The sequence below is a fragment of the Lepidochelys kempii genome, chromosome 8 (assembly GCF_965140285.1).
Source record: "Lepidochelys kempii isolate rLepKem1 chromosome 8, rLepKem1.hap1, whole genome shotgun sequence".
In the NCBI taxonomy this organism is placed as follows: Eukaryota; Metazoa; Chordata; order Testudines; family Cheloniidae; genus Lepidochelys; species Lepidochelys kempii.
Window position 1 is genome coordinate 105514758 of NC_136387.1, and position 12545 is coordinate 105527302.

Below are 12545 nucleotides of genomic sequence, written 5' to 3' on the forward strand. Positions count from 1 at the left end.
CCCTTTGCTAGCTGGCATTGAGGGATTCTTAGGATCACATCATATACTTGCTGAAAACATGTATCGCTGCCCTGTAGCAAACCAAATCTGGACCTGTCAATCCTCCAGGGGTTAATAATGAACATATACTTAAAAAATCCTTTTAAGGATTTCAGAGCATCAACAGTGCATCAGGCAGCAGTTTGGGAGAAGTAAACTGCTGGACTGACTTGACTGGATAGGTGGCAGGGGTCTGGTACCCAAGTGTAAATGGTACTAAACAATGGGTAAACTGTACCAAAATAAGGAACCTGTTTCATCTTACAGTGGAAACATGATATGGCATGAGGTGTGGTCTATTCCAGGATAAAAATGGTAGGGAAACTGAATGTGAGCTATAAGGCTTCAAGAGAGGGCAGGTATCATTCTAGGCATTAAATACCTGTAAAGAATCTGAGTAGTCAGTCAGAGGCATTCTAGCTAGGAAAGCTGATTCTGTACCCTGAGACATCTCTAATTGCTGACAGTGAACCCTCAAACTACAAAACCTCAAGGTCAGACTTCTGAGGTACAGGGGTTGATGTATTTCCTGTTGCTAGCTGGGGTTGGTGGTAACACTGTTTCTGAAGCATTTCTCTCCATGCAGTCTGCAAAAATATTCCTTAGTACTAGTGACAGCCTCCATATACAGCTTCAGAGTCTCTTGAAGAGATAATGGGAGTGTCTGCAAAGGAGTATAGCAGAGAAGGATTAGGGCTTGATTAAATCAAGCTGTGGAAATAATGGAATTATTTTTTTAATTCAATTGGATTAATGTCTAACAGTGAGTTTTTTTGTTTTTGTTAATAAAACTGAGCAGATAAACTAGACTTTTTTACTGACTTCATTTGTGAATAGATTATGAATGTTCTTGCGTAGTGCTGGGGGAGCTAGGCATGAAATATGCTTTGTGACATCTAAAATTGTAATAAACTTCATCCATGTCTCTGCTACAGGACATCTGGACAGACCTTTGCAAACTCTAGCTCCTCACGATCACATGCCTGCTTCCAAATCATACTACGCAGAAGAGGGAAACTACATGGCAAATTTTCCTTGGTAGACTTAGCTGGAAATGAGAGAGGTGCGGATACTTCTAGTGCTGATCGGCAGACACGCATGGAAGGGGCAGAAATAAACAAGAGCCTTCTGGCTTTGAAGGTAGAGTAACTCAGAGCAACGTCAATGTTAATCAGAAAAGTTTGGATGGAAATGACCTATTGGATTATCTGATCCATCTTCTTGCAATGCAGGGCTGTTCCTTACAGGATGCTTTTTTAGTCTATATTTTTTAAAAATGGACCATCCTCAAAGGAGCCCAACTCTGTACATTGAAAGTTATGCTGCATGTATTTCCATTCAGAATCCTTTTGTCAGGAATCCAATCGCTTAAACCTTGTCAGCCCAGAGACTGCTATAACAATTCTCTGAAGCTCTACCTAAGAAGTCTATTTAAAAGTCTAAGCAGTTAGACAATCATAAGGTGTTCCTGAAGAGTCAAACAACTAAAAGTTCTGAGGCAGGGGCCATATCTTCCTTTGTGTCTGTATAGCACTTAGCAGAATGAGGCCTTGACCCTGCTTGAGTCCTCTAGGTGCTGCTACAATAGCTCATTATTAACTAGCTCTTCGAGTGCTTGCTCATGCCGATTCCATTCTAGGTGTGTGCACGCCTATGTGCATGGCTGTCGGAGATTTTTGCCTTAGAGGTATCCATAGGATCGACTGTGGTGCCCTCTTGAGTGCTGCGCTCATGCATTGGTATATTAGGCACTGTTGGCCCTACACCCCTTCAGTTCCTTCTTATCGCTCGTGGTGGTTAGTCAGAACCTTGTCCTTGGCTAGCAGTTTTGTCTTTTTCGACTTCGAGCCTTAGGGCCTTGCAAATAATTTTTTTTTTTATAGTAGTTTGTGTTAAGTAGTTAGAGTCCCAACGGGGATTTCTGCTTGGACTACAGCAGGTCTGTGGCTGTTAGTGACCCCCAGAGCAGCTGCCTGAAGTGCTTGGGGAAGTCGCATTTGCAAAAACTTTCGGCCCAGGACCAAGAAAGAGCACGACATCCATCTGAGGGCCCTCCTCATGGAGGCTGCTCTCCACCCAGCTTCTGAGCCTTCCTGGCTGGACTCTACCCCTAGTACCTCGATCTCAGTGTGCAGTCCTTCCTTCCTTTTTTTGCGAGGAAAATTGATTCAACAGCTAGCCTTCAGTTCCATGTGGTGAACCACCAGGCTCTCTTGGGCAGATACAGTTTTAACTCATGGGACTCCCTTTGTAAGTTCAAGGAGTCCCTGCCCCAGGTCTTGGCCCAGGAGTTTGGCACCCTGGGGGGGGAGAGGGTATGGCGGCGGGAAGGTGCTCCCTTCAAATGGCGTGGGACACGGCTGACTCGGTGGCTAGGGTGGCCGCATTGGCGGTGGTGATGAGGCGCAGCTCCTGGCTTCAGACCACTGGCCTGTCCCAAGAAATGCAGGCCTCAATTCAAGATCTCCCATTTGATGGGAATGGCCTCTTTGTGGAACAGACTGACTCATGGTTGCATGGCCTACAGGACACTCGGACCACCTTCGCTCCTTGGGTCTGCATATGCTGCAATTGTCGAGGAAGCAGTTCCGGCCGCTGCCACCAAGGCCTTGGCAGCCTCGACAGGGACCTGCAAGGAGAAGGGATAGAGACACAAGCTTTAGTCATTGCCACCCTTCCTCTCCCCGCTCGCTCACACAGCCCGGCCCACCAAAGCATCCCAGGGGCCAGAAGCACTCATTTTGAAGGTGTGCTTGAGAGCAACGCCCCAGTCAACTCCCCGGATCCACCTTGTTCTTTTCTTAACCATCTTCATCCCTACCATTCAGCCAGGTCACAGGTCACCTTGGACCACTGGGAGTTAGAGATAGTATCTCAGGACTATATCCTGCAATTCTTGGCCGTCCTTCAGGGACCCTTCTCATGAGCAACTATTTGTTCAAGAGATTGAGAACCTCCTGTATATGGGGGTGGTGGAGAAGGTCCCTTGGGACATGAAGGGACAGGAATTTTACTCCTGCTACTTCCTAATCCCGAAAGCAAAAGTGGGGCCTCAGACCCATTCTGGACCTGCGATGCCTCAACAAGTCTCGCAGGAAGTTGAAGTTTCACATGGTCTCCCTGGCCTCCATCATCCCCTCCCTGGTGTAGTAAGAAGAGAGCCTGAGACGTAACCCGTTGTATTAGAGGCCTGGTACGAGGCAGGACCTGCTCACAATCTGGCAAAAAGAGGGCTGGTATTGCAGAAATACAAATTCCTAGAAGTGCTAGTTGGAGTACTCACGAAAAGACATCCCGACATTAAGTGGTACCAGAACATCCCAATATCAAGGATGGTACAAAAACATTCCTCAAGGATAACCAGAACACACTGACCCCTCCTAAAAGATAAGGTCAGGATGACAGTCCGTAAGGGAGACGTTTTGATCGAACCAACATGTACAAGATGATGGGTGATAACTAGCGATGTCAGGGGGCAGTAACTATGTCAAAGGGGCCGTACTAACTTGTTTGTATTGGGGTGTAAAGATGTATCTTGGAGGGATTATCTTTGTCTGGCTTTAAGGAGGAACGGAAAGTCCCACCATTCATTGAGCTGGTCCATTGTTATTGGCATACATGTATTAATGGTCTGGTAGAGTCTGCAGGATACTAGTACCGTGCTTTGTCGACAATAAACCTGGCTGGGTACCTTTGTCCCTTAGTGGAACTTGTGGTCATTGGGCAGTTCACTTGAGGTCTGCTGTGCCAGCTGTCTGCATAGAGATGACCCTCCCCTCCTCTTCCCCCCCCCCCCAACACTGGTGACCCCCCCACCCCGACTACTGATCTGGTAAGTAAACAAGCTGTCCTCTGGAATTGTGATCTAACATATTAAAAAAAAACAAAATAAAACACAAGCTAGGGAATCCCTTTAACCTCTCTCCAGAAATCCCCTACAAAATGGGTTTTTTTTTGTTTTTTTTTAAAGGTCAGGAGGCCTCCACCTGCATGTCAGGGATCCCGTCCCTCCCTGGGACCTGAACCTCGTGCTGTCACTGCTCATGGGTCCTCCTTCAAGCCTCTAGCTCCCTTTTCCTCCTCTCCTGGAAAGTTTCTTTCTTGGGCGTGATAACATCCGCCTGTAGGGTCTCTGAGATTAGGGCGCTTACTTTGGAGCCGCCCTATATGGTGTTTTACAAGGACAAGGTCCGGCTGTGGCTGCACCCAGTGTTCCTGCCCAAGGTAGTTTCACAGTTTCATACTGGCCAACTTACCTGTCTTCTTCCCAAAGCCTCATAAATCGGAACAGGAGTGCAAATTGCCTGTCCTGGATGTCAGGAGGCACTTGTCTTCTACATCGACAGGACTAAGCAGTTTCGCAAGTCAAAACAGGTGTTCATTGTGGTGGTGGACAGGATGAAAGGTTGCCCAGTGTCTGCTCAGATGATTACATCCTGGATCATGGCCTGCATCCGCTACTGCTATGAGCTGGCAAAAGTGCCTCCATGGGTGACGGTGACTGCCCACTCGACTAGGATGCAGGCTTCAGCGGCGGCCTTCCTAGCCCAGGTGCCGATTCAGGATATCTGCAGGGCTGCTTCCTGGTCGTCTGTCTACACTTTCACGTCTCATTATGCACTTACCCAGCAAGCCTGAGACGATGCTGGCTTTGGCAGAGCAGTGTTGCAAACCGCACGACCGTGAACTGAGCCCGCCTCCAGGGATACTGTTTGAGTCACCTAGAATGAAATTGACATGAGCAAGCACTCGGAGAAAAGCCGGTTACCTACCTTTTGTAGCTGTTGTTTTTCGAGATGTGGTGTTCATGTCCCTTCCATTACCTGCCCTCTTTACCCCTCTGTTGGAGTTGCCAGCAAGAAGGAATGGAGGGGGTGTAGGGCTGGCGGTACCTAATATACAGACGTATGAACGTGGCACTCAAGAGGGTGCTACAGCCAACCCTGTGGAGACTGCTAAGGCAGAAATCTCCGACGGCCACATGTGGGCACACGCACACCTAGAATGGAAATGACATGAGCAACGCATCTCTAAGAACAACAGTTACGAAAGGTAGATAACTGTTTGTTTGTTTTTCCTGGAACTATTCTGTGGAGACTTGTCAACCAAGATGGCAGACATTACATTAATGGGATCTATTTTGCCCCTCCAGGAATGTATCCGAGCACTAGGTCAGAACAAATCTCATACACCTTTCAGGGAAAGCAAGCTGACCCAGGTGCTGAGAGACTCATTCATAGGGGCAAACTCCAGGACTTGTATGGTAAGTGTAAATGCTTTATGGGCACCTTAAAATGCATGTTCTAATTCTCTATCAATTTATCAGCTTTGAGGTTCATAATACTTAAAGTGCAGGCTAACTCTGACAAGTGACTTCCTAGGTGACTGTGTGGTTTCATATTTGTCTTGGTGATTCCAGGTCAAATTGGATCATTTCACGAGTGAAAAGATGTTTTCCTTCCTTCCTTGCATCAGAAAGCTGGTTCTTGGCTGGTGATGGGCCAGGAAGGCTGTGCATTCAGGGTTTAGATATTGCTTTATAAATACATGAACCAGAAAGTCAGTGAAATCTGCTCCCCATCCCATAGCTTTACAATGAACTTTCTTGAGTCAAATCCGTGATGATTCTGAATAACTGTTAAGATCAGGTTTCAGAGTAGCAGCCGTGTTAGCCTGTATTCGCAAAAAGAAAAGGAGTACTTGTGGCACCTTAGAGACTAACAATGCTCAAATAAATTTGTTAGCCTCTAAGGTGCCACAAGTACTCCTGTTCTTTTTGTTAAGATCAGGGCCAGAGTAAATTGCTGAGTAGACTTGCATTTACTACTGAACGCTGACTGATACAGCATTTTACTCTTCTAGAACGTATCTGTGTCCTTTCAATGGCCCAAGTGAGCCAGTGGCAGCACTGGGAATAGAAACCAAGTTCCCAGTTTTAAGACTTTCTGTAGCTGTCAAAACTTTGTGCAATGTTCTTGGAATATTTTTGCTTTCTAGAGAGCCTTTGCCTTAATCCATCTTTTCAACAGTTTGGATGAGATGTCAGGCAAAGCATTTAGCAGTAAGCAAAAGCTTGACACATGCTTATTATCATCCATTTGTTTTCAGATTGCAATGATTTCCCCAGGTATGAGTTCGTGTGAGTACACCTTAAACACCCTGAGATATGCTGACAGGTAATGGCCTTTCTCACTTGTGAATTTCTCCCATTGCAATGGGGATCATGACTCGCTAACTCCTGAGCAAATGCTTTGTCGCCTGCCTTAGGTCACTCTTCAGAGCATCTTGGTTTTCTGTTTGTTCTGACTCCAGGTCAAATCTGCTCAATTAAAATGGGTTCTAAAAGTCAACTTGGAGCCTTCCTGGCTAGGGCATAATTACCAATAAGGAGAATGCATTGAAACCTTGGTTAATAGGTTTCCTACCTTTCAGGTTAGGATTGCACTTTAAAAATGACCTGAGAAGTGAAAACAGGATTTGTTCCCTCTTCTGCTTCTTGTAGTTGTATAAAAGCCAAAAGGGGAGGGTGGAGGGGTTTAAAAAATCTGCCTGCTTTTACCTTAAAAGAATCAGAAATGTGAAGTCTTGCCTTCCCTGGCCTGCTGTCAGCCTTGAAGAACTCAGATATGCCCAGGACATGCTTGACTATAGTTTTTCTTCCAGCTGTTTGTCAGGTATTAGTAAAATGAGTGTTTAATTTTAAGCTGCCTGGATACAAATTGCTTCACTTTGTATCCAATGTTGTACCAACTAGCACTTCAGGCTATTTTCAAGAGAAAAACCGTTTGGACCAGACCTGAATTTCCCTGGTAAGAAAATAAGCAAACTCTTTTGGAAAACCCAAACCTTTCAGGCCCTTTATGCTTTGTTGTAAAGAAACAAAAGGGCACAAACTGTTTCCTTGTTGCAAGTCATCAAAGGCAAACTGCAGAGTGAATATCTAATTTCAAGTTACATTAAATTTATGTACCAGCCAAGTTGTGTTGGGGTACTCTGGCAAATAATGCCAAATCTCCTATATGGTCCCTTTTCCCTACAAAGCTGGCTAAAGGTACGTGTATCCCATAAATCTGTGTGTTAACTTGCCAGGCTGTTCAGAGGTTTTTTTAAGTTGTAATTGTTGGCTAAGGCATTAGGCAGCGTCAAATTTGGTTGGGAGATGTAGTTGGTAGAAGATCAGTAGCTGGTGATTGACGGCACATCTGTTCAAAGTACTTTTTAGGTCCTGAATGCTACTGACTCTTAAACAGTAGACACTATCCCACAGACTTGTTCATGCTGCAGGATTGACACTAACTTAAATATTTACGGCCCCCGTTACCATAGTATCTGAGTGCCTCACAATCTTTAATATAGTTGTCTTTACAATGTCCCATTGAGGTGGTCGTATTCCCACTTCAGACAGGGGGAATGAGGCACAGAGACTGACTTGTCTGATCACACAAGAAGTCTGTTGCAGAGCAGAGAATTAAACCCAGGTCTTTGTAGTCACAATCTAATCCTAGCCACTGGACTATCTTTCCTCTCTTCAGTGACTTGTTGAATTCTTATTTCTCTCTAGTCTGAGAAATGTAACAGTGCTGCATTCAATCTCATAAAGTGAGCACTGTACACTTTGTATTCTGTATTGTAATTGAAATCAATATATTTTAAAATGTAGAAAAACATCAGAACATATTTATAATTTAAATTGGTATTCTATTTAACAGTGCGATTAAAACTGCGATAATCACGACTTTTAAAATCTAATTAATTTTTGTGTTAATCGCTTGAGTTAACTGTGGTTAATTGACAGCCCTATTAGGAGCCACTAGGAAAGGAATAAATAATGAGAGAAAAAAATATCATAATACCACTACATAAATCCGTAGTATGCCCACGCCTCAAGTATTGCATGCAGTTCTGGGCATCCCATCTCAAAAAGATGTTAGAATTGGAGAAGTTACAGAGAAGGGCAATACAAATGATTAGAGGTTTAGGACAGTTTCCATATGAAGGGACTGGTTAGCTTAGAAAAGAGATGACAACTGAGGGGGAGGATGTGATAGAGGACTATGAAATCATAAATGGTGTGGAGAAAGTGAATAGGAAAATGTGTTATGTGAAGGTGGGGGGGAAGCCAAGAGTCAAGGGTCACCCAACAAAATTAATAGCAAGTTGTGAAAGCCAAAAGTATGGGTTCAAAAATACTAGATATGTTCATGGAGGATAAGTCCATCAGTGGCTATTAGCCAAAATGGTCAGGGATGCAACCTCATGCTCTGGGTGTCCCTAAGCCTCTGAATGCCAGATGCTGGGACTGGATGATGGGATGGATCACTTGATAACTGATCTGTTCTGTTGATTCCCTCTGAAGCATCTGGCACTGGCTGCTGTCAGAAGACAGGATAGTGGGCTAGATGGATCATTGATCTGACCCAGTTTGGCCAGTCTTATGTTAAACAGAAGCTACTAAAGTTGGACATGTTTAAATTAGTGGGTCCAAATAACCTGCAACAAGTTTTTGGTTTTGTGTTTGTTTTTTTTTGGGGGGGGGGGTTGTTTTCCCCCGGAGCTTGCTGGTCTGAGTTTTTTCAATAAGTCTTGGGGCAGTCCCAGAAAATGGGAAGAACGCTAATATTGTGCCAAGTTTTTAAAAGCATAAATGGGTTGACCTGGGTAACGATAGACCTGTCAGACTGATGAGGTGGCTAATAGGAGACTCCAATTTTTAAAGAATTAAAGGCAGGTAATATAACTAATGCAAATCAACATGGGTTTATGGAAAATAGATCCTGTCAAACTCACTTAATTTTTTTGAGATTACAAATTTGATTAGTAAAGGTAATAGTGTTGATGTAACATACTTAGATTTCCCTAAGGCTGTTTAAATGTCGTGGAGTATCAAGTAAGATTAAAAAAACAGAGCAGTACACATTAGCATGGTACACATTAAATGGATTAAAAACTGGCTAACTGATGGATCCCAATGTAATTTGTAAATGGGGAATGGTCTTTAAGCAGGTGTGTTTCCAGCAGGGTCCAACAGGCACCTGTTCTTGGCCCTATGCCATTTAACATTTTTTATCAATGACCTGGAAGAAAAAATAAAATCACTGAAAGTTTGCAGATGACCCAGAAATTGGATTGAAGTGGTAAATAATGAAGAGAACAGTTGACTAATTCAGAACGATTAGAATCGCTTAGTTAACTGGGCACAAGCAAACAATATGCATTTTTAATATGGCTAAATGTTAATGCATAAATCTAGTAGCAAAGAATACCATATTTACAGGATGTGGGTGACTCTCTACTGGGAAGCAGTGATCCTGAAAAAGTTTTGGAAGTAATGATGGATAATCAGCTGAACCTGACCTCCCAAGGTGACACCTGCCAAAATTGCTAATGGGATGTTGGGAAGCATAAACAGGAATCTCAAATAAGAACAGAGAGGTTATTTTACTTCTGTATCTGGCACTAGTGCAACCACTGCTGGAATATTGTGTCCAGTTTCTGATGCCCACAATTCAAGAAGGATGTCAATAAACTGAAGTTCAGAGAAGAGCCTTCAGAATGATTCAAGGAGCTCAAAGGATTAGAAAAAAAGCCTTAGTCTATCATTTTAACCTATTTAGTTTAACAAAAGGAAGGTTAAAAGGTTACTTGATTACAGACTGTAAATATCTATGGGGGAAAATGGGCTCTCCAATTTTTCATGGAAAGGTCTAACGTGATCCAGTGGCTGGAAGTTGAAGCTAGACACATTCAGACTGAAAATAAGGTTACATTTTTTTATTGGTGAGAGTAACCATTGGCACAGTTTACCAAGGGTCGTGGTGGATTTCTCCATCACTGACTAATTTTAAATCAAAATAGGATCTTTAAAAAAAAAAAAAAGAACTGCTCTAGGAATTATTTGGGGGGAAGTTCTCTGGCCTGTGTTATACAGGAGGTCAGACTAGATGATCAGAATGGTCTCTTCAGGCCTTGGAATCTGGGGGTGGGGGAGAAATCCCACTGACGCAGAACTTATCACTTTTGGTTGATACCTGATGTTAAAGCTGAGGCACCTACTCTCCACAGGTTTCTATTCCTCTGCGGTCTTCCTTTCTGCAGCTTTCCCTAGTATCCCATGAAAGGCCATTAATTATCAAACCCTAACGAAGGGAGCTGTCTGTAGTTCATAGCTGTAGATCTGCTGCAATCATTTTCTACTGAGGTGTTAAATAGAATTTTCTTTTGTCTTGGATAATCTCTTTGGGTAGATTGTGACTATTGCTAATCCAGATACGTGTTCCTACATGCTTCCAAATCTGATGTTCCACTTTCTGGTCATTGATCATAATACTTGCGTTTCCCAGTCTCTAAATTCCTGTTTCATATATTGCTGATGGGAGGTGAGGATAACCACTATGGCTGCTCTGAGATGGAATACTCTTTCATACTGACCTTACTTGAGCCTGGTCTACACTACAGAGTTAGGTCACTGTAAGCTGCCTTACATTGACCTAATTACATCCGTGTCAACGCTACAGCCTTGCTCCTGCTGATGAAAGTGCCCAACTACACTGACATCATAACTCTACCTCCACGAGAGGCGTAGTGCTTATATCACTGTAGTTAGGGAGATGCAGTGTCTGTGTAGACACTGGGTTACAACAGCCCATGTCAATTCCACAGCTCTGCTCTCCTGCAGGAGCTCACAGCTGGAGCCACAAAATTGACAAGAAAGGCTGGTAGGCTCCCTACTATGAAACCGAGCCCTGCACTGAGCTCTCAGCTGCACTCCCCACCAGCTGTCAGCTGGGCTCCCAGCTGGAGTATCCACTCCCCCACCTTGAGGTGACTGCCTCAGCTATAAGACTGGTGCTGGGCTCAATTTCACAGCAGAGAGCCTACCAGCCTTTCTTGTCAATTTCACAGCTTCAGCTGTGAGCCACCTGCCTCAAGCTCAGAGGAGTCAGCCATGAAATTGACAAGAACGGCTGGTAGGCTCCCTAGTGTGAACCCTATGCTGGGCTCATAGCTCAGGCTGTCACCCTGAAGTGGGTGGGGGGCTCCAGCTGTAGCCCGGCTGCCACGTGGGCTCTCAGCCCTCCGTGCCTGCCCACGCCCCCCCCCATTCTTAAGTCAATGCAAGCACGCCTAGTGAGGACGCACACCACCGACAGAAGGAGGGGAGTGTGGACATGAAAAACTGCAGTAATTACTGCAGTGGCTATATGTCAACTTAAGTTTGTAGTGTAGACATGCCCTTAGTCCAGTTTCCTTATGCCAGCGCTATTCAAACAACTTCTAAGTGTAACACTGGAGAAAGGTCACTGTTCTATAACCATCTAGTGCCCTTTGTGTGCCCAATTGCATACGGGGTGAGGAGGGGAGTGCAGTATATGAAATATACCATGGCAGTTTTAACTGCCGTAGGTGGCTTTAAAGCTCTTCAAGGAAATACCTAGATCTGGATACTGACTGCATGGAGCTGAGAGAAGCAGAGTTATGATGCCTTTCAGACTTCCGCCTCGGATCGATAACATTGGAATAAATGGTTCCAATGATCACAAGTGTCCCTGGCTCAGATTATTCATCGTTCTGGGGAAAAAAACTGGTGGGTTTATTTAGTGACCATCCCCCGTTCCAGGTAGATTAAAGCTAATTTAGTACTTGAGTATTCAAGTCACAGCCTCTGTCTAGAAGCAGCTCATAAAGGAAATGTTTAGCATTTAGGTCAGCTAACCTCCATGACTGCTTAAAGTCCCAGGTGGTGATGACAGGTCAGTTTGGTGACCTGTGAGAAGTTAGTCTCCAGGTAAAGCTCAACTGACAGTTTTCAGTGTTGCCGACCACCTTGGCAGTTTGTCTCTGATAGAAACAGTGGCTTGATGAGACAGAAGTCCTAGAAGCCAGGTAGACCTACACTGATGAGGCACCTTGGGAGAAGCACCTCCCAGTTGTTAAGGAATTTAACCTCCCAACAACCCTAGGAGGGTTTTTGCTGCCCCTGTGTCTGCTGTGTGGTGAGATAACATTCAGGGCTGTCAACATGGCGCCTCTCTCAGAACTGAATAGTGACTTGGAGAAGTCTGGAAGTAGCAGTAGCTATTCAAGGTGACCCTTACCAAGTAACTGTTTGAGGCAAAACAGACTTTGTCATAACGCAGTCTTCCTCCTGTCCAGAGTGAAAGAGCTCAGCCCTTACAATGGCGGGAGTGGTGAGATGCAGAATTGTATGGAAACGGAGAATGAGGAACTGGACACCAGTGAAGAAGAGTCAAGTCTTCAGCATGACGTATGTTGATAAACTGTAGAGTTAATGGTTTCCCCACACTTTGGTTTGTTATGAAATATACTTCAGAGACCAAATAACCAATGCTAGGTACATACTATGCTACAAAAAGCTAGTAATGCACATTTTAAAGCAAAAACTATTGTCTTGATGCAAAATTGAAAAAGCATCTAAATGGGTATATTTGTGCTAAAAAATTGGAAATATAAAAACAAACCATAGATTGTAGTAAATGAAATGGTCT

The 12545-nt window shown here is 44.2% G+C and overlaps 1 protein-coding gene across 4 annotated transcripts in view; it reads left to right on the forward strand.

The window, feature by feature from the left end:
- Positions 1–12545, forward strand: part of KIF2C (kinesin family member 2C) — a 49100-nt gene that overhangs the window by 30572 nt on the left and 5983 nt on the right. For all 4 annotated transcript variants that reach the window (XM_073357924.2, XM_073357925.2, XM_073357931.2 and 1 more), the window contains 4 exons: positions 975–1179; positions 5192–5302; positions 6148–6215; positions 12193–12304. In XM_073357924.2, the coding sequence (XP_073214025.1) occupies positions 975–1179; positions 5192–5302; positions 6148–6215; positions 12193–12304 (496 nt within the window). The remainder of the gene's footprint in view (positions 1–974; positions 1180–5191; positions 5303–6147; positions 6216–12192; positions 12305–12545) is intronic.